We start from the raw sequence: 23,260 nt of genomic DNA, 5'->3' as shown, positions 1-23,260 counted from the left end.
TCTTTTATTCACCGTCAAATATAGTTGTAGTACTCCCTTCATAAGAAATATAAGAGCGTTTAGATTACTAAAGTAGTCATCTAAACACTCTTATGTTTGTTTAGAGAGGGAGTACTATCTACAGTACAAGTTATTGAATTAGCTGAATTAAACATAATAGAAAAGAAAAATCTATAAATGCCGCCATCATTGGTGGCTTCGCCCTGTACTAAGGACATGGATGGTGATCAACGGGCCCATAATGCTATAGAAGGAAATATGAGGAGAAGCCTGACCAAAATTGCACTGTGTAATTTTAAAGAGAAGTACAATAATTTGTTCCTTCACATATAAGAATCAGATTTCTATTACCCCGTCCGAAATTAATTGTTTTAGATTTATCTAGATATGGATGTATCTAACATCTGTCTAGATAAATCCGTATCTAACAAATCTAAGACAAGTAATTCGGGACGAAGGGAGTATGCAACAAAGAAATATCATGACTATCATGTCAAGTGAAAGAAATTTCCAGGAGAAAGTGTGTAGGTATATCACCAATTAATAAAGCAGTACATGTACATATTCCTCTTAGTATTTTGTACTCCCTCTGTAAACTAATATAAGAGCGTTTAGATAACTAAAGTAGTGATCTAAACACTCTTATATTAGTTTACGAAGGGACTACATGGATAAAATTGCCACTTAGGCCAGCTCAATACTTGTTTCCTCCCTTGCCGCCCGCGCTGCTCCGGGCGTTATTACCTCCTCTGATCCCACCGCCAACAATTTTGCTCCCGGCCACCAGTTCCTCCACTTCTCCCGGGCCCCCTGCACCCGACTGTTGCGCCGCTGCCTCCTATGCTCGTCCCAGACACCTCTTCCGCTCCTCTAGGCCACTGCCTGCACTGCTTCTCCCAGGCACCACCTCCAGTGCTACTTTCAGCTGCAGCTTCTCAGGATTCTCTTGGCCTCGTTCACCACTGGGCTCTTGTCGTTGGTGCTCGGTGTTGATGATGCCGACAATGGCCAAGAGCAGTGATATGGATAACAGAAATTGAAGATGATGTGTGACTACACCGACTTGTGTATCCGCAGAAACAGAAGACACTTTACAGTGACTAACTGAATTGTAGAAGGGCTAAAGGAAATCCAATAATCATAAAATAAGACATAGGTATAAAGTGGGACTGGTACAAATGTTTGCGATGATAAAATGGATGAAACAGTAGCTAAGCCGCAACTAAAAATTTATAAACTCTCACACTAAAATAACATACACAATTACTCAATGCTGCGACGTCTTGATAGACAATGGTCTTGGTGCTTTTCTCTGATGTCATCTCTTAAACACCACATTTCCGTAGTTGGTGTGTATTGTAGACTGGTGACAACAGATTATATATTGTAGACAGTGAGAAAATGGCATTGTTGTCTGTGAGCATAATCAATTCTGACATTGCAATTAATGAATGTAGCAAGAATGTGATCTAACCTGAAGTGTGCATTTGAGGTGTATTTGCAGAGATTGAGGCCGAGGTCACACATGTACCTGAAAAGAATAATTTACTCGTAAACAATGAGTAAATGTCATGTCAGTATATAGATAACAACTGGATGGACAATTGGATACCTTTTGTACGTGTGTTGATTATGTCACGGAAAGGGGTTGGTTGTACTATCTGTAACAGAGAAACAAACTTTTGTGAGAATTGGTCCTGGCTAGCACAATCTAGAGCTGCAACCTTCTTTTGCTGTCAAGATATACGACGCTTCACGTTGTATTCCGCTTTCTTCTCATCTGACATTCTAGCATACCATGATTGAACACTTTTCCTTTTAGGATCATTAGTATTAGGATTATTGGTTTGATTATCCTTGAGATTTGCACTCCCATCCATAGCTGTGTTCCTTAGGTCCTTAAGCGGGGAATGTTCTTCTGTTGCAAATGGAGGTACATCCATTCCTTTCTTAGTCATCTTTGGATATAATATTATAAATCTTAAACATATATAGAAGGGCATAGAGAGTTGTGAAGATCCTCTAGGCAGGGCAGAATATGTGCTCTGGAATTCCCGAAATTCCTGATGTAATATAAATAATTGAGATGCCAAAAACAGAGGATCATGAAACACACACACCAGGACTCTATAATTTGTGCAGTGTTGTGCCATCAGCGATGAAGTAGCCTTTTGAACTTTAGCTATGGCATGAGAGATCGAGAGGAATCAAGGCTAAAATTTGTTTTTCATCGATTAGTATATCTGTAACCTAGAGAATAGATGACAGGCATAGCTGTTACAGATTAGATGACTCCTACATATCAGGTCAGTATCTCATTTGCCCTCTATCTATCTATTATTTGTTCATATAACCTCTTCACTACAGTCTCATTCTTCCTTGCTGGTTTTTTTAAATAGGATAATGTGTGGTCAGTCTTGTTATTGTTCAGGCACTATTTGATGCCATATTCTGGACATCTCTTTGTTCCACTCATATCACCATATGCTGTCACTCATCTTTTGTTTTCTATTCTGTCACTCATCTTTTGCTTTATATTCTGTTGCCATCTGCACCGTACAATATGAATGCTCTAGAATTTGTATTTGCTGAACATGGGTCAGGATAATTGATAAAATTTAGAGGCTAAGTTGCTTCTTTGCTGCAGATTTTATCTAGAGCTCTAAAATTGGACGTTGACAAAATAAAGGAAGAAAGTAATTGTACGTATTCTTGAAGCTGTTAGTATTGAAAACTTTCAAAATTAGTGACGATGATGAAGATAATCACAAGAAGAGTACAATGAATTTTGCTCCAGTTGAAAAACAAACAGAAGAAGAATGGATTGAGAGGGAAAGAGATGCCATGGTGGCTAGGTACCGATGCATGAGTAGCCTGTTCCGTAGGAGATAAGGCCGGGGGAGGGCGGAGGTGGCAGCGCGCGCCACAGTCTCAGGTCCGGCCACGTTCGCCAGCGGCCGTCCCGCGCGCCTCGCCGTGTCTCCGGCCGAAGAGCTCCCGCGCGCCTCGCCGCGTCGCCCGGCCGTGCAGCGAGAAGATGAGGCGGCGGCGGCTTGGCGGTTGGGAGGCACAGGGGTGAGGCGGAGAAGAGGCAGGGGAGGTTACGGCTTCGGCGGCGGCGGCGGGAGGCGTCGCCGGGCGCGGTGGGGCGCCTCCTGCAGCTAACGGTGGCGCGAGGCGAACGGCGCGGGAGGAGGAAGGGGCGAGAGACGTGCGGGGAGGAGGGGGCGAGAGAGGTCGTGCGAGGAGGGGAGAGGTCGTGCGGTCGTGTGCGGGCAGCGGTTTTTTTTCTTTATTTATGAACTGTGAGGCAGATCAGGGATCGATGGATTTGATTTAATGCGTGGTTTGTAGCGTTAAACATTGGAGAATTAAGGGCCATTAGATCTCGCTAATGGATGGATCTGATTGTTTGATTCTCTGCCCTTTCTTCTTTTTATAGGGGTAGTAGATGAATGTGAAGGGTTCGTTGGTTGGCTAGAGTGGCTTGTGTCCTTAATTTGGGTCGTGTGTTCGAGTCCTGCCTCGCTGATATTTTAGTCAATTATCGTACCTGTACAGCAGTATGCCTTTTCTGTTAATTTTCGTACCAATATGCTGCTGCACAGTGGTTGGCCTTTCCCGCAAATAAAAAATAGTAAAGTTGTTTTGTGCAAAAATCAGTCGGCCGAATGCAATCACTCACTGACAGGGAGGCCCATACACCCTGATATGTCCGCATGCGTATTTTATGACCGTATTTGCACGTGATGTCAAGTTAGATGACCACAAATCCGTATTTTTAAAGTTTTAGCACCAAACTGAACATCAAGTGCAAGTTCTATGACTTCTGATGATATTACCTCTAAGTCCAACCAAATCTTAGTGGAGGACTCCATAAAGGTTTTACTCCGCTGGATACTCAGCTATTTTTAAGGGATCGGTTAGAAATGCCCGTAGATGGGTTCAAGAGTTCACATAATCGGATCCATGGAGGTGGATGTACCCTGACACAACAGTATTTGTAGTCGTCGCTATGTGGTCTATGAATGTAGATGTATTTTTTATCATTTCTGATGTTCGTTATACTGTTATGATTAAAGGAATAGATTGGAAGTTTTCTCGGAAAAAAACGACGGCTATATTTGGTTAGGTGGACAGTGGTATCCCCAACCCACCAGGGTTCAAATCCTGGTGCTCGCATTATTCCTTGATTTATTTCAGGACTTCCGGCGATACGCTTTCAGCGGGAGGAGACGTTCCCGTCGACGACGAGGCGCCTATGGTGACTTCGTAAATCTCAAGATGATATGCCGGCTCAGTCTCTCGGAAGTGCTCATAAAGGTAGGGTGTGCGTGTGTGCGTTTATAGGGGTGAGTGTATGCGTGTGTATATGAGCGGTTGTGTCTGTAGTGATGCTAAAAAAAACAATGGACCAAACATGGTGTGAAGATTGTTTTTTTTTGAAAGATCCAACACTTGCTGGTTTTTCATTGATTCAGCAGAGAGCAGATGTAAACATGGTGTGATCAAGTGATCAAATGGATGACAGAGGCAACAACGATAGAAAAGGGGTCCTTGCGCCCAAAAATTAGCTACTCAGTCATGGTTACAATTCCATGGGAGCAGCCAAACACTGTCTTGAATATGTGGAGCCATGAGGCAGTTTCAGGGGTCAGGGCAGCAACCAAAAAAGTTCTAGTTCACGCCACCAGTAACTTTTCTTCCCGCAAAAAGCATTTATAAAAGCCAAAGTAAAAGCAAAGAGACACATGCCAATTGCAAAGAGATCGAGCGTACTTTCTAGCAAGTACATGCACTTGCAGGGTGGATTGACCTTCTCAATTAACTCCACCAGCCAACAACATGTCAGCGACGGGCATCAATTGCTCAATCAATCCTGCATGTTCACCGTTCCCCTATTTATACCCTCCACGCCACACCCTTTCCTCCACACCATCACACTCCACCAGCTTAACCACACTCGATCACCCATAGCTAGCTAGCTAGCAGCTTAAGGAACTAGCTTGCAGCTACCGATCGATGGCTCGTCTCAACAGCAAGGCTGTGGCGGCCGCCGTGGTCCTGGCGGCGGTGGTGCTGATGATGGCCGGCAGGGAGGCCTCGGCGGCGCTGTCGTGCGGGCAGGTGGACTCCAAGCTCGCGCCGTGCGTGGCGTACGTGACGGGGAGGGCGTCCTCGATCAGCAAGGAGTGCTGCTCCGGCGTGCAGGGGCTGAACGGCATGGCCCGCAGCAGCTCGGACCGCAAGATAGCGTGCAGGTGCCTCAAGAGCCTCGCCACCAGCATCAAGTCCATCAACATGGGCAAGGTCTCCGGCGTGCCCGGCAAGTGCGGCGTCAGTGTGCCCTTCCCCATCAGCATGTCCACCAACTGCGACACGTATGTTCTAACCTTTCGGTCTCCTGATCCAAATGCATGCATTTTTCATCTTCTCGCGCAGCCGTCTAGTCCAGATCTTGTGCATATTTCCATGTGGTGCTACTCCATAACCGTCTGTTTTCACGTTATAAAAAGCAAACGGTTTTTTACACCAGGCCAAACAGTTGTTTTAATCCAGCATCCGAGCTAGTACAGAAGAGAAAAGGTTCTGACAATACAAACAATATGACCCCCCAAAAAGAGGACAAATACTAGAACAACTCATGGGCAAACACGTACCTGCATAGTTTTTCTCAAGAGCTAGGAAGTGAATGTATAGTAACAAAACAGTGATATTAAGTTCATATTGAACAAAAACGGTCGATTGTGTTTTCTAGCATGTTACATCTGCCGTGATTTTCTCTGACATAATATATATGTCTTATTCTTATGCAGTGTCAACTAGTTCAATATATAATCCTTCCGACGTGCATGCAAGGACGCGCTTGTGTGGAGCTTAATGTCTACGTTGATGGAGTGCTCATACGATACTGAGCTACTAAAAATAAAATAAAAGCTGCCTGCGTACGGCACGAAGCTCTGCTGCATGTGTATTTCAGTACTATGTCTTTGTCTGCACGTTGCACACACACTGTGTGCATATAGTATATTTTTACGCGACATGCATGCACGCGTTCGTATGCGTGAGTGAACCGTCAACTCCTTGCTGTACTCTAGCCGATGTGTACGTGTCATGTGTATGACCTACTTGTTCAGGCAATTAATGAATAGTAATTATTTTCTTAATTATCGATGTGCATGGATGTTCAGGTGTGTGTAGCTATTGAGTATCATGGAGCATTGGACATGTCTAATAAAGAGTCACATGCAAGAAACAAAAAATGAAAGCACATGGAAATTTCTAAAGCTTTTTCTTGTTTTTTGTTTTCTAAAGCTATTGAGTATCATGGAGCATTGAGAAGAGGTAATATCACCAGTAGTCATAGAACTTGCGCTCAATGTTCAATATGATGCTAGAACTTTAAAAACATGAAATTGCAGTATTTAACTTGACTCAAGCGTGCACATACGGTCACGAAGTATGTTGCGGGCGTATTTGTACATATGGGCCCATCTTTTAGTGACTTATGATGCTCGGCCAATGCATTTTTGCACAAAACTTCATTGTATTTTTTTTATTTGCAGAAAAAGTTGCCCGTAGCAACACATTTTTGCGCTAAACCTACTTGTATTTTTTATTTGTAGGAAAACTAACCACTGTACGGCGTTGAAAATTAACGCCAAAAAGGGAACTTCAAGTCTCGAACACGCGCCCTGTAAATTCCCTTTAGCAAGTACAGCCACTCCACACATCATGATCTTGTATTTGCTAAGGATAACAATTTTAGAAGTAGGTAACGCATGTCGAGCTTAAATGGGCTGCAAATACTGCTGACTTTTTGCACACGCTATTTTATAAAAACTATCACCACTAAAAAAAAGCTATAAATAATATGGCTACTAATGGTGAACCAGACATGTGATGCGTCATTACTATACAGCAGTGGCGTACCATGTGTTAGTGTGCCATTAGTGTGATAGACACTAATGACGTACCAGACCCTTGATGCGCCACTAGTAACAATTTTTTTTTCAAAAATACTAATAGCGTACCAGGGCACAGTGCGTCATTACTAGTTTTAACTAGTAATAGCGCACCTGCCACACATTGCGCCACAACTATAATTTCTTTTTTACAAAACTACTAATGGCGCACCACAAGCACCCCATATTCTCCCCCGCTCACCGCCGCCGAGCACCCCCCGCACCCTCCTCCGCTCCACCGCTGCCGACGACCCATCGTACCCTCCCCCGCTCCACCGCCGCCGAGGACCCCCCGCACCCTCCCCCGCTCCACTGTCACAAATGAATGCAACTAAAAATCCAAAAAAAAATTGATTATATTTTCAAATAACAAATTTGATGATATTTTCAAATAACAAATTTGATGATATTTTCAAATAACAAATTTGATGATATTTTTTATATTCATAAATATTTTTAAATAACAAATTTGATGATATTTTTTAAAAAATTATTACTATTTTTATAAAAAAATATTACTGTTTCATATTCATATTCATTTTCTAAAAAATTATTAGATGCAACAAAAAATAATTAAAAAATTACTTATGGCGCACCGCTGGCTGGTGCGCCATTGCTATAAAAACATACTAATGGCGCACCGCCAGGGGGTGCGCTATTAGTAATCTTCCCCCTAGCTAATTCGCCCGATCCCTTCGTCCCTCTCTCGCCAGATCCACTCCCCCCCTCGCTCCACACCCGCTTCGACGACCCTTGTGCCCCGCCTCGCCGTCTCGGTCCTCGCCGCCGATGGCCTGCCGCCACGACGGACCCACTGCGCCGACGCCCGGTCTCCTCCGCCCGTCCATCGCCTTCGGTCTCCTGCCCCTAACTGACTCGACTCCCCTGGCCTCCGCATAGAGCACGGGGCCCGCTGCTACGCCGCCATCGCTGTCGTCCTTGACCGCCTCTCCCCTCCTCTGAAGAAGGAGCACGGGGCCCGCTGCTACGCCGCCATCGCCGTCGTCCTGCCTGCCCTCGTCCTCAGCCCGCCATCGACGCACCCTCGTCCTCCACTCCTCCACGGTGAGCCATCCTCTCTCTTCCAACTCCCTGTTTCGAATTTGTACTGCCAAATCTGAATTTGTACTGCCAAGTCTGAAATTTTCATCGTTATTCTTAAGTCTGAAGTTAGCTGAACACTTAACTGAAACATTTCTGTCAAACTAAAGCAAGCAAACACTTAACTGAATTTGCAATGACAGGCTCTGCTAGACTAGGAAAACTGTTAGCCATTTCTTAACTCATTTGGGAGCCATGAAGGTTTGTTCAAAGTATCACGTCATTAGAAGAGGTGTATCTTTGCTGCATGTATTTTCAGAATTGAACTAACAGGTGTATTACTTGAAAGTGGTACTAGTAGCTGGGATGGGGTGGGTGGGCGTGGGCCGTAGTATTTTTTAGAGCATCTTTGCTGGATGTATGTTCAGAAACGTGTTAACAAGTGTATTATTTACAGTAGTAGTTGCAGATGGTTTCTCTTGTCTTAACTGAATAATCATGTATTACATAGTGTTCTTGTTTTTCTTCATAGTTTGCAGCATTTTCAGATGTACACTGTTTTCCTATGTCTCAAAATGTTCCTAATTTGATATTTGAAAGTAAGTGTGTGGTTTGAAATTTTGATCTGATTATGGCATCTAGAATTATGTCAGTTTTGTTTTGTAACTAGAAGACCAAAGTGTGTTACTCACCTGGGATCTTAACTGTTAATTTTGTAATATTCCTTATATTGAAATCGAACATGATGGTGCTACTTGATATTTTTGAGACATGGCATCTCCCATGACTGAATCAGCAACAAGGGGAGTTGATTCCATTTCTTGGTTTTTGTAAGAATTTAATGGACCTGGGCCTAGTTAAGTATAGGCTTGGGCTTGTGGTTGAATGCTATCGTTGTCCTAGCCATGTATTTTTAGAATTGAGCTAAAGATTTGGGGGTAGTATTTCTGATTTTAGAGAACCTTTGCTGGATGTATTTTACAACAACTGTTGGAATCAAAACAATGCTTGTGGGTTGTCCTGTTAAGTTGAGTGAGTCATTAGAGGGCAGATAGAGTCACCCACACCAATTAATCACTACTAGGAAAAGGGCTATAGATGGAATTGACACTAATGGCGCACCAGACATGTGGTGCGCCATTACTATATACTAATGGCGCACCATGTGTTGGTGCGCCATTAGTGTCCAAATACTAATGGCGCACCACATCCACGGTGCGCCATTAGTAAAAAACTTTTTTAATTTTTTTTTCAAAACTACTAATGGCGCACCATGGGAGTGGTGCGCCATTACTAGTTGAACTAGTAATGGCGCCATTAGTGATTTTTTTTATTTTTTTCAAAACTATTAATGGCGCATCGTTGGAGTGGTGCGACATTACTAGTTGAACTAGTAATGGCGCACCACTCCCACGATGCGCCATTAATAACTTGGCCACCACTTCCACCGAATGCACCCTCCGGACCGCCTTTTCAGTTTTAAAAAAAATAAACAAAAATGATGGAAATGTCAAAAAAATAAAAGAAAATAAGTTTCCCATGTGATACGTGGTCTAGTTGTTGTGAAAATTTACAAATATGAATTTCGACTTTATTTGCAAAATCTCTCGAGAATTTGTAAAATGGGCATAACTTTTGCGTATGAACTCGGATGAAAAAGTTTTTTATATGAAAAATTATCTACTCGAAAAGTTACATCCGCACCCCCCGCACCCTCCCCCGCTCCCCAGTGAGCTCCGCCTCCTCTCCCCTCTTCATTTTTTAAAAAATAATAATAAAAAAGTGTAGACTACAATTGTTGTTAAACAACAATTATTACTGTTTTTATAAAAAAAAATTACTATTTCATATTCATATTCATTTTCTAAAAAATTATTACATGCAACAAAAAAATTACTTATGGCGCACCTCTGGCTGGTGCGCCATTGCTATATATATAAAAAAAGATTACTAATGGCGCACCTTTGCCTGGTGCGCCATTGCTATGTAAAAAAAAGATTATTAATGACGCATCGACTGCGGGTGCGCCATTAGTAAGATTCCCCCAGCTAATTCCCTCCCTCTCGCCAGATCCCCTTCCCCCCTCTCCCTCGCCCCCTAGCTAATTCCCCCCGCTGCCCCGACCCACGCCGCCGCCCGCCCCCGCGCCTCCGTCTCCGTCGCCGCCCCCACGCCGCCGCCGCCCCCGCGCCTCCGTCTCCGTCGCCCCCCCCCGCCGCCGCCGCCCCCGCGCCTCCGTCTCCGTCGCCCCCACGCCGCCGCCGCCCCCGCGCCTCCGTCTCCGTCGCCGCCCCCGCCGCGCCGCCCCCGCGCCTCCGTCTCCGTCGCCGCCCCCACGCCGCCGCCGCCCCCGCGCCTCCGTCTCCGTCGCCGCCCCCACGCCGCCACCGCCCCCGCGCCTCCTCGGACGCCCGCCGATTTCCTCCACCTCGGCCATCATCGCCACCGCTCGACGCTGAATTCGCGCCGCCTCGACTAGATCCGGCTACCCCGAGTCGCCCTCGACCTCCCGAGTGAGCACCCGAGTCGCTTCCCCCTCTTCCCCCTCTTGATTTCCTTCTGATGTGTTCTAGGGTTAGGGGTTGGAGAATTTTGGACAAGAAAAGGGGTTGGAGAATTAAGTAGCTAGGGTTGGGGAATTAAGTAGCTAAGGAGATTATGTTTAGAGCATCAATGATGGGTGTTGATATACCTCTGGATAATTTTGATTTTATTCATGTTCTCAAGGAATTGGAATTATCCAGGGAACAAATTAGTAAGAAAACTGAACACTGTTTAGATATTCATGACTCGAATGGAAATGTCGCCTCCCTGTGTCTAAGTTGGCATGATACTGTAGTGGAAGAGGAGGAGAAATTTACTGTTGTTTCTAGAAGAGAGAAAAGTCTCCTGCTAAGAGAAATGTCACTATTTCTTCTCTTACCTCCTCTTCTATACCTTGTACTAGAGGTCAGCAAAAGAATATCAGTTCTACTTTCCCCCCTAGTAGATCTGGATACTATTTCTGTTAGGAGATGGTGTTATATTAAGATGCATATATTGTTATGTTACGCAAATTGTATCATCTTGCCACTTAAATCAGCCTTCCCTTTAATGTTAGCCTTCCACTTACGCAAATTCAGTTAGGAGCTACTGTTAGGAGCTACTGTCAAAAACTTGAGCTACTGTCAAAAAATTCAGTTAGGTACAGTTAGGAGCTACTGTCAAAAACTTGAGCTACTGTCAAAAAATTCAGTTAGGTACAGTTAGGAGCTACTGTCAAAAACTTGAGCTACTGTCAAAAAAATCAGTTAGGTACAGTTAGCATCATGTAAGAAAATGGCCATAATGTGCCCTGATAATGATGTATTTTGTCATAAAAATATATAGTGGACTGCCATGATAATGACATGCTGCTAGTAGTTACTTCCGCCATGAGTTTCATTAACAGCAAGTCAGTTTTGTTTATAGTTGAAAGTAAGTGTGTGGTTTGAAAATCAAACAGAAATGTGTCATGATGAATTTGCAGGTACACCGAGAGGCCCTTGAGTCTGCCGGAATTTTGATTAACTTCCGTTCCGGCAAATTCGGGTACTCCATATGTCCTATTTTCAGCAAAGGTCATGCTGAAATTTTCCGTGAATTTTAGCATGACTTTGCTAAAAATAGGACATATGGGGTACTTGCGACTAATGCATGGGCCGGGGTATCGTAGTACTTAGTTAAGTAGGATCAACTGCCCCGCCATTCTTGCTGCATTAAACCAAGGTGGCAATAGAGCCAAGTGATTAGGCCCAACTTAGAATTCTCCTTAGCATCGATAAACCCTAGATGATAAACCCAACATAGGTGGCAATAGAGCCAAGTGATCAGTGCCAAGTGATTAGGCCCAACCTAGGGTGCCTCGGTATCGATAAACCCTAAATGATGAAAACTTAACTTGGCTTCTATAGGGTGCCTCGGTGTCGATGAGAACCTAAATGATGTACGCTTAGGCTTTTAGGGTGCCTCGGCGTCGACAAAACCTAAATGATGAAAGCTTAGGCTTTTAGGGTGCCTCGATGTCGACAAACCCTAAATGATAAAACCTTGGCTTTTAGGGTGCCTCGGTGTCGATAAGAACCTAAATGATGAAAGCTTAGGCTTTTAGGGTGCCTCAGCGTTGACAAACCCTAAATGATAAAAGCTTAGCTTTTAGGATGCCTCGGTGTCGACAAACCCTAAATGATGTAGTTTTGAATTATGAACGTAGGATATGTCGTCATCATCATCGGACGACGAAAGTCTCCCGGCGGAGTGCGACTGGTGCCACGACGATTGAGGTCTGTGCGACATGCCTCACCTGGACGATGATTGGTGCTTCGGCATTAAGCTCGAGGAGACCTTCGAAGTTGAAATGGTACACAACGACGACAAGTGTTATTTTCATAATTAAGAATGACTTCAACTATTTCAACGTGTAATTTTCATCTTTTACAATTCGAGTATAGCTTATCCCATGCCATGCAAGACGCTATGTCTTGGAGAGGATGGATTTTGAAGACCATGAAATTTCTGAAATAAAGAAAATTCACCTAAGGACTCATCACGATGTGGACTTTGAAGTAAATCTATATAATTCTGAGAGCGTAACCCATTTTGGTTGCAAAAATTGGGAAGCATTTTGCAAGATGTATGGTTTTGATGAGCGTATGCTTATCACCATGGATCTTGGTAATCCTGACATCAACCAAGACTATATGGACATTTGGGTCCTTGTTGATACGCCTCCAGTTCTACCGCTATGTGAGTTTCTCAAATATAGTTATTAGCTAATTTATATTGTTTATTTCAAAATAGTTGACAACTTATTTCCATTGACAACTTATTTTTATTGTTCAAAGAATGTGCGGGAGATGGTAGACAAAACCCACTACACCGATGGCTCCGAATTAACAACTTACAAGGAGAAAAATCATCTGGTCGGATTTTGTACTGACATTGAGAATTACATTATCCACAAACAAACTCCTCAACATTATGGTAAATACGTGCCACTAGTGCATGTGTTCAACTACGGTAACTACCATGGAGATACCCTGGTAAGATTTTTACTATTACGACATCCGTGCATCTTTTGCATACTTCTAAAACTAGTACATCATTGCTAACTATGAAGTTATTACTATGTTTTTCAACAGATAATCCCAGAGAATTGTGTGCCTCATATGATGTATCAGAAAGGTAGTGTTAATGTTTTGAACATACAGCCAGGTAGTCCTACGAATCTCAACTGTCCATACGAGATTTCTAAAAGAAGTGGAGACATGAAAATCAAAGGATGGAAAAAATGTATGGACAGTCGTAAGGAGCTTCTTGGAAGCAAAAGGAAGCGAAGCGCAAGAATTGGAGACAGGATGTTCTCCATTCTCCATAATGGAGAGTCAGGGTCTATATTGTTTTATGCTATTTTAGCTTAAATAGGGTATTTAGGTCCTGCCTAATACTGATGATCATGTGCTAAGAACAATTAAGTAGGGTTGGTTCGATGACTATCAAGATGATGATCGTATGAATTCTTATGAATAACGAGTAGAAGTTGTATGATGATGATTGGTAGGACTTGTTAGGATTAGTATTACTTCCGACAAACTCGATACTCGCGGTCTCAAGACTTGTAATGTTTTATCTTTGTTCGGTCTTTTGAATTCAGAGACTAATATGATGATTGTATTCGAAGACTAATCTTCTATTGTATTCGATGAATCTGCTGTTGCTGTGCTACTGTCTATATTCTGTCAAATAATATATTTTGTGACCTGTGCAAAAATCAGAAAAGTAAAAAAAAACCTAATATTCATACTAATGGCGCATCACTACAGAGTGCGCCATTAGTATGCCAAGTATACTAATAGCGCATCCATCCGCAGTGCGCCATTAGTGTGCCAAAGCACATGGTTAAATATGGCCCTGTGAGGCATACTAATGGCGCATGGTGTTATATACTAATGGCGCACCACCCAGTGCGCCATTAGTATACCAGATACTAATGGCGCACCAGTGGTGCGCCATTAGTAATAAATACTAGTGGCGTGATACTAATGGCGCACCAGTGATGCGCCATTAGTAGGCAAAACTGGTGCGCCATTAGTAGGCCTTTTCCTAGTAGTGAATGTTTATGAAGAAGAAGAATAAACCTGCTGTTGTTGTTATGCATGTATTCACTTCTGCTGCTGCTGTACTTGTGATGATGTTGTACTTGTGATGATGCTACTTGTGATCTTCTGAAATGACCCATTGGCAACTTCATTACGCGGGGATAATGATTTTGCAGGTACCCCGAGAGACCCTTGAGTTTGCTGGAATGTCGATTAACTTTCGTTCCGGCAAATTCGGGTACTCCATATGTCCTATTTTCAGCAAAGGTCATGCTAAAATTTTCCGTGAATTTTAGCATGACTTTGCTAAAAATAGGACATATGGGGTACTTGCGACTAATGCATGGGCCGGGGTATCTTAGTACTTAATTAAGTAGGATCAACTGCCTCTTGTGTTATATATATATAAGTGTGATATCAACTCATAGTTATTACTAATGTCAGTTGCTCGTCATCGATAAACCCTAATCTGGTAGGATGACCTACTAAAAAAGCCCATACCACATATTCTATTTGAATGGCCCTGCTAACCCTTGACCATAAATACTTGAGATGGATGTAGCAGGCTTAAAGAAAGAAATGTTTTTAGGCCAACTCCACTGGGCCTGCCTGAAAATGCACAAGTGTGCATGACTAACAATATTCTATTGTAAAGCTAAACAGGAAAGAGGAACCACTCATCCTAACCATTTGCTGTCAAAATTACCACTTCACTTCTTACTACTGAAAATCTTAGACCATCTCCATTCACCAATAGCTCAAACCAGTTCGAAGGGCGTGTTTTCACCACACTATGGATTATCTTATTGGACCCAACGCAAGAGATGATGTAGTTTTGAATTATGAACGTAGGATATGTCGTCATCGGACGATGAAAGTCTCCCGGGGGAGTGCGGCTGGTGCCATGACGATCGAGGTCTGTGCGGCATGCCTCACCTGGACGATGATCGGCGCTTCAGCATTAAGCTCGAGGAGACCTTCGAAGTTGAAATGGTACACAACGACGACAAGTGTTATTTTCATAATTAAGCATGACTTCAACTATTTCAACGTGTAATTTTCATCTTTTACAATTTGAGTATAGCTTATCCCATGCCATGCAAGCCGCTATGTCTTGGAGAGGATGGATTTTGAAGACCATGAAATTTCTGAAACAAAGAAAATTCACCTAAGAACTCATCACGATGTGGATTTTGAAGTAAATCTGTATAATTCTGGGAGCGTAACCCATTTTGGTTGCAAAAATTGGGAAGCATTTTGCAAGATGTATGGTTTTGATGAGGGTATGCTTGTCACCATGGATCTTGGTGATCCTAAAATCGAGCAAGACAATATGGACATTTGGGTCCTTGTTGATACGCCTCCAATTCTACCGCTATGTGAGTTTCTCAAATATAGTTATTAGCTAATTTATATTGTTTATTTCAAAATAGTTGACAGCTTATTTCCATTGACAGCTTATTTTTATTGTTCAAAGAATGTGCGGGAGATGGTAGACAAAACCCACTACACCGATGGCTCCGAATTAACAACTTACAAGGAGAAAAATCATCTGGTCGGATTTTGTACTGACATTGAGAATTACAATATCTACAATCAAACTCCTCAATATTATGGTCAATACGTGCCACTAGTGCATGTGTTCAACTACGGTAACTACCATGGAGATACCCTGGTAAGATTTTTTACTATTACGAGATCCGTACATCTTTTGCATACTTCTAAAACTAGTACATCATTGCTAACTATGAAGTTATTACTATGTTTTTCAACAGATAATCCCAGAGAATTGTGTGCCTCATTTGATGTATCAGAAATGTAGCCTTAATGTTTTGAACATACAGCCAGGTCATCCTACGAATCTCAACTGTCCATACCAGATTTCTAAAGCAAGTGGAGACATGCAAATCAAAGGATGGAAAAAATGTATGGACAGTCGTAAGGAGCTTCTTGGAAGCAAAAGGAAGCGAAGCGCAAGAATTGGAGACAGGATGATCTCCATTCTCCATAATGGAGAGTCAGGGTCTATATTGTTTTATGCTATTTTACCTTAAATAGGGTATTTAGGTCCTGCCTAATACTGATGATCATGTGCTAAGAACAATTAAGTAGGGTTGGTTCGATGACTATCAAGATGACGATCGTATGACTTGTTATTAATAACGAGTAGAAGTTGTATGATTATGATTAGTAGGACTTGTTATGATTAGTATTACTTCCGACAAACTCGCGGTCTTGAGACTTGTAATGTTCTATCTTTGTTCGGTCTTTTGAATTCGGAGACTAATATGATGAATTGTATTCGGAGACTAATCTTTTATTGTATTTGATGAATCTGCTGTTTATATGTTGTGCTCTCTATATTATGTGCAGTAATATATTTTGTAACCTGTGCAAATATCAGAAGAAGAAAAATCCCTAATATTCATACTAGTGGCACACTAATGGCGCACTGCAAAAAAGACTCTAATGGCGCATCATCCACTAGTGCGCCATTAGCATGCCAAAGCACATGGATAAATATGGCCCCCTGGGAGGCATACTAATGGCGCACCGTGGGCTATACTAATGGCGCACGGCATGGTGCGCCATTAGTAAAAAATACTAATGGCGTGATACTAGTGACACACTTGTAGTGCGCCATTAGTAGGCAAAACAGATGCGCCACTAGTAGGCCTTTTCCTAGTAGTGTATTTGCGAACGTAAATAATAAAAGTTATGTCCAAATATTTGGGTGTTGTACATAATATACATACGGACGATGATTAGTATATAATTTTTTTTGAATATAACCTTGTGTATTATACAAAAATATATTAAGTATAGCATATGTCAATTTTTTAAAGATATTTGTAAAACATAAGTAATAAAATTATGGTCAAAGACTTGTGTGTTAAAAAATAGCGTACATACAAATGATCATTACTAAATATAGACCTGTGTATTATATAAAAAAATTAGTTAATATGGACATTGCATTTTTTATTAAATAAATATGTTTAATGAATCCATGCAAAATTATACACTCATGTCTTATATTTAAACTGCACAAAATGATGAATACAAACATTTACTAAAATGTCATGAATATTAACTTGTGTATAATTTTTACTCATGGCTTGTATTGAAGAAATTATATAATTTAAATATTAAACATGATTGACTATTCATATAAACATTTTAATTTTAAATATTGAATTCTTTTAGTTATACAAACATTTTTACAATTCATAAATGTTACTTTAAATATATGAATATTTTAAAATAATACATGAACAATTTTTAAAGTAGGTTATTTCATTTGTATGTAAAATATTTATAACACATGAATATTTAAAGATTTATTTATTACTAAAATTATAATTTACGTAATATCTACAAATTTCTATAAAAAATGAATAGTCACAAATGGGCTTTCAACTCCACGATCGAGTTTGTTCTAGTAGATTAAGACAAGTTATCCCCTTTAAAGTTGTGCAGGTGGATGTTGTAGTGGCTAGGGCGAATGTATTACCATGTTGTCTTCGGTTAGACCTGACGACCTTAGTTATTTGTAACTGGTGGGACATTCTTAAATACATTTAAACTTGTATACCTCAAATATGCGAACCAGTCTGTGGTTGGATTGTTGGAGGGACTGCGGCATCCCCAGCCCACCAGGATTCAAGTCCTGGTGCTCACATTTATTCGTCGATTTATTTCAGTATTTCTGGTGATACGCATTCAGTGGGCGGAGACGTCCCCGTCGATGACGAGGTGTTTATGGTGACTTCGTAAATTTCAAGATGATACGCCGGCTCAGTCTTTCGAATGTGCTCATAGGGATAGGGTGAGTGTATGCGCGTGTATATGAGCGTTTGCTATCAGTCCCTGACAGAAGGGCCCATATGTACGGATACACCTGAAACGTATCCTTTGACCATATGTATACGCTTGAGTCAAGTTAAGTGACTGCAATTTCGCATTTTCAAAGTTTTAGTATCAAACTGAACATTGAGAGTAAATTTTATGACTATCGATAATATTATCTCGATCAAGAACCCTGAACGTATGTATAATACTGGGAAGTGTGAAGATACAGTTAAAAACATGACCAGTCGAATCTGGCCCAGACATGTGACTGGAACAACCTATAAAGATATCACAGATTCCTTCAAGAAAATGGTTTCCGTTGTAAACTCTTCTAAAAAAATATAGTTTTAAATAGCATACTATCTCAGTGCATTTGTTCGGATGTCGCACTAAGCCATTTAACTGAATTTAGCGTGTTATAAATTTTTCCATGAAAATGCAGAGCTTACGCATCATTTCATTGATAGAAGAAATTAGAGCGAGTACAAGAGTTAGTACAACACAAGGCACAAACCGTAAGACGCGTGAACATGGTACATAGTGCTCGAAGCATAGAGACTTGTGATGCTCAGCCCAAACAGAGAAAAACACAATTATACTCATCGTAGTAAGAATAAGCCCAAACCAACAACTAGACAATCAACGTCTCCAAATTCAGAATCGAGGACGCCGCGAGCAAATAAGACATCGCCTTCACAAAGGAGAACGACACAGAGACGTCGTCACCGTCCAATCCAGATAAACCGGGCCTAGGGTTTCCCCCGATGCTCGAAGAATGGCACATATAATGGCCATAGCACCGCCTCCAAGAAGGGGACGACACCCATGGGAGTCGCCTCTGCCAGCATAGGATGCAGGAATTTCACCCTAGCCTGAGTCCGAGCAATCACAAGCCATCGGAGCACGAAACAGAGAAGAAGAAGTGGATGTTGGCCGGAGCCGCGACCTCGGGAAGGGGAGCCATGCCCGCCGCCGAAGGAGGCACATCGTAGCGCCAGGCGTGCGAGCTCCCGATCAGGCGGAAGGACGGACGGGTCACGGAGGTGGGCGAGGTTGGGTGTCTAGGCGGAAGAGAGGCAGTGGGGGCATGACGATAGCCGTAAACCTAGACGAGCCCAGATCTGGAAGGGAGCACATATTCAGGACCTCGGCACTGGAGCAGCAGGGACTCCGACGAGTCCAAGGAGTTGGAAGGAGACGCAACTCCCAAAGTGTGTCGGAATTGAAGATATTCCGGGATGGACGGCCAACCAATGACACTAGTAGTGTGGGGGTGCGGAGACACCAAGGTGCCAGCATGCCGAAGGAGCCGGAAAGAGCGTAACTCCTGGGGCGTACTGGATCCGAAGCCGCCCGGTCGACCATAGACGCGGGAGGGGTCCATGGCCGCTGGACTACATCCGCCCTTGCGGGGGTGATGAAGAGCTCACGCGCAACCAACTTCTCAGCCGACATGCTGTACGAAGCTGCCGCCGCCGGGCACAACCAAACGGCCCCATGGCCACCACCCCGGGAGGCCGACTCGAAGCTCAAGCTAGGGTGAGTTACAGAATAGAGGGCGCGCCCGACCGCCACGACAGACCGGCCGGAGGACGTCACACTCGGTCCAAAGGGGCGCCTCCAGATCGCATCGGGGCGGGGGCAGAGTAGGCGGCGCAGTGCTCCAGTGTCAGGGCCACTCCGCCACTACCATCATGGGGCGGAGCACGGCTTCGCCGGCGGGCCCTCCGGTTGCGGTGGTGCAGACACTAGTGGGAAAATCCTTATAGGTTAACTCAAATGAGTGGCGGGCGCGACTAGACACCCGCCATTACTAGTTAGGAAAAGTAGTAGTGTTGATGCCATAATACACCCACCAGAGTTGTAGACACAACAGTGGCCGGCAAAAGTTCAGACCCGCCACAAGTAGGCACTTCTGAATATGACCACGTGATGAATGCTAACAATGACGGGTGATAATTCAGACCCGCCACTAGTCCTCAAGGAAGCAGTAGCGGGCACGACACACGCCCCACCAAAGATAAACGCTTACAACCGGCGCAAAAAAAACTAGCCAGACATTAGCTGTGGCAGGCACCATTTTGTGCCCACCACACGTAAGTTGTGGTCTATGAAAATTCAACTCAAAGTTTGCCGCCCACCACCCCAAAGTGGCAGTGGCGGGTCGTTCGGTGCGCCCATCGCACTAGAAGAACTCTATCTGCACGCACGCACCCTTCCTCCACTTCACTCTCACTCAGTCACTCTTCCCCCATCTCGCTCTCATCACTGCCGTCATCGCCTCTTCCTCGTCGTCGCCGTTGATGACCCACAAGCATAGGAGATCAATCGTAGTCCTTTCGATAAGTATGAGTGTCGAAACCAACGAGGAGCAGAAGGAAATAACAAGCGGTTTTCAGCAAGGTATTATTTGCAATTGATGTAAGTAGTGATAACTGATAGTTTTGCAGCGAGGTAATTCGTAACAAGTAACAAGTAACAATAGGAACAAGAGTGCATCAAGGTGGCTGCTACGTCTCCAACGTATCTATTTTTTTATTCCATGCTATTATAGTATAAGTCTTGGATGTTTTATATGCAATTATATATCATTTTTGGGACTAGTCTATTAACCTATTGCCCAGTGCTAGTTGCTGTTTTTTGCTTGTTTTTGGCTTTTCAGAAAATTAGTACCAAACGGAGTCCAAATGCTACGAAACTTTTTGAAGATTTTTCTGGACCAGAAGGGAGTCTAGAAGCTTCGAGAGAAGACCTGCAGAGCCATGAGGGAGCGACAAGCCTGCAGGACGCATGCTTGTGGTCCCCTCGTGGCACCTCTTGACCTAATTCCACTTCTATAAATTCCCAAATATTCCCAATACATCAGAGAGACACCCAAAACACTTTTTCCGCCGCCGCAAGCCTCTGTTCTTCCGTGATCCCATCTAGAGGCCTTCTCTGCTACTCTGCCAAAGGGGAATCGATCACGGAGGGCTTCTACATCAACCTTACTACCCTTCTGATGATGCGTCAGTAGTTCACCATCGACGTACAGGTCCGTAGCTGGTAGCTAGATGGCTTCCTCTCTCTCTTTGATCTTTAATACAATGTTCTTGATATTCTTGGAGATCTATTTGATGTAATCTTCTTTTCCGGTGTGTCTGTTAGGATCCGATGAATTTTGGGTTTATGATCAGATTATTCATGAATATTATTTGAGTCTTTTCTGAATTCTTATATGCATGACTTTTATAGATTTCTATTTCTCTCCGATCGATCCTTTTGGTTTGGCCAACTAGATTGATTTATATTGCAATGAGAGAGGTTCTTTCTGATGAGTTCGATCTTGTGGTGCTCAATCCCAGTGACCTAAAGGTACATGATACGTATTTGTATCATTGCCATTAAGGATAAAAATATGGGGTTTATTCATATTGATTGGGTTTACTTTGTCTACATCATGTCATCTTGCTTAAGGCGTAACTCTGTTTTAATTAACTTAATACTCTAGATGCATGCCGGATAGCGGTCGATGGGTGGAGTAATAGTAGTAGATGCAGGCAGGAGTCGATCTACTTGTCTCAGACATGATGCCTATATGCATGATCATTGCTTTGAATATCATCATAACTATGCGCTTTTCTATCAATTGTCCAATAGTAATTTGCTTACCCACCGTATGATATATTCAAGAGAGAAGCCTCTAGTGAAAACTATGACCCCCCGGGTCTATTTTTATCATATATAAAATCCAAAAATATCTTATTGCAATTTATTTTATGTTCTTTTTATTTTTGTGTTTTACTTTATCTATCTACCACTACAAGATTTGATCCTTACAATTAACCGCCTACGGAGTTTACAACCCCCTTGTTTGCGTTGGGTGCAAGTATTTGCTTTTCTGTGTGTAGGTACCGCTAAAGAGAATTTGCGTGGTTCTCCTACTGGATTGATAACTTTGGTTCTTAACTGAGGGGAATACTTATCTCTACTATACTGCTTTACCCTCTCCTCTTCAAGGAAATTCCAATGGAGCTCACAAGTAGCAGTCGTCCAATCTTGTTTATAGCAACAAGACGAAGGTACTTCTTATAATGAGCAAAGCGTTCTTGAGGCCACATGGGAGTTCATGTCTAGTCACGTTCATCATGTTTAGTTGATTCACATTCACTACTTCGATAATTTGATATGTGGGTGGACCGGTGCTAGGGTGCGGTTCTTACTTGAACAAGCAACCCTCTTATGATTACCCCCTCTCGCAAACATCCACAAGTACGAAAGAAGAATTGAGATAAATCGAACCATAGTATAAAACATATTGATCCAAATCAGCCCCTTACGGAATAACGCATAAACTAGGGTTTAAGCTTCTTTCACCATCACAACGCATCATCTACTTATTAATCCCCAATGTCTTCTCTTAGGCCCAAGTATGATGAAGTGTCATGTAGTCGATGTTCACATGACACAACTAAAGGAACAACAACATATATATCATTAAAATATTGAACAAATACCAACTTCACATGATTACGTATAACAAGACTTCTCCCATGACCTCAAGAACAAAAGTAACTACTTACAAATCATATTCATATTCAATATCAGGGGTGTATTGTGTATGCTTAAGGATCTAAAAATATAATCTCCACCAAATAAACCAACTAGCATCAACTACAAGATGTAGTCAATCGTACTAGCTACCCACAGGTACCAATATTAGGTTTTGGGAGAAAGATTGAATACAAGTGATAAACTAGGGTTTGAGAGGAGATGGTGCTTATAAAGATGTTGATGAAGATTTATCCTCACACGACGGGGAGGATCGTTGATGATGTCGATGACTTCGATCACCCTAGAGGGAAGTATCCACGGTGAAATCGCTCCACCGAGAGCAAAAGTGCTCCTGCCTAGGTTCTGCCTCGAGATGGCGGCGCGTCATCCCGAAAGTCTTTGCTTATATTTTTTTCTTGGGCAAAAGGCCTCATAGAGCAAAAAGAGGGAACCCGAAGGGCCGCTGTGGGCCTCAGAAGGCACCAGGGAGCGCCCTATTACCTTGTGAGCAGCAGGTGGCCCCCCTCTGGTGGTTCTTCGTTCCATTATTTTTTTATATTCAACAAAAAATCTCCATAAAATTTTAGGTAATTGGAGTTCCATAGAATAGTTATCTCTATTGTAGCTCTTCTAGGTCCAGAATTCCAGCTGCCGGTAATTTCCCTGTTCATGTAGATCTTGCAAATAAAGAGAAAAGACATTAGAATTGCATCCTAAAGTGAAATAATGACCAAAAACATTATAAATATCAGT

General features: G+C 42.7%; 1 protein-coding gene and 1 long non-coding RNA gene across 2 annotated transcripts; one reads left to right on the top strand and one right to left on the bottom strand.

Moving 5' to 3' along the window:
• Positions 1-482: 482 nt before the first annotated feature.
• Positions 483-3,269, bottom strand: LOC125508748. The gene is made up of 4 exons (XR_007283746.1): positions 2,860-3,269; positions 1,613-1,661; positions 1,475-1,531; positions 483-1,363 (listed from the first exon to the last, which is right to left on the bottom strand). It is a non-coding gene; the product is annotated as an uncharacterized LOC125508748 (long non-coding RNA).
• A 1,669-nt stretch (positions 3,270-4,938) lies between these two features.
• Positions 4,939-6,167, top strand: LOC125508747 (probable non-specific lipid-transfer protein 3). The gene is made up of 2 exons (XM_048673534.1): positions 4,939-5,381; positions 5,817-6,167. The coding sequence occupies exons 1-2, from the start codon at positions 5,023-5,025 to the stop codon at positions 5,824-5,826; spliced, it is 369 nt and encodes a 122-aa protein (XP_048529491.1). The 5' UTR covers positions 4,939-5,022; the 3' UTR covers positions 5,827-6,167.
• The last annotated feature ends 17,093 nt before the right edge of the window (positions 6,168-23,260 follow it).

This window comes from Triticum urartu, chromosome 5 (assembly GCF_003073215.2).
Source record: "Triticum urartu cultivar G1812 chromosome 5, Tu2.1, whole genome shotgun sequence".
Taxonomy (NCBI): domain Eukaryota; kingdom Viridiplantae; phylum Streptophyta; class Magnoliopsida; order Poales; family Poaceae; genus Triticum; species Triticum urartu.
The sequence above is the reverse complement of the archived record's forward strand: the minus strand, read 5'-3'. Positions and strand labels throughout refer to the sequence as shown.

Excerpts from the sequence above, each read along its gene's own strand:
- LOC125508747 (XM_048673534.1), top strand. The coding sequence starts at position 5,023 with ATGGCTCGTCTCAACAGCAAGGCTGTGGCGGCCGCCGTGGTCCTGGCG.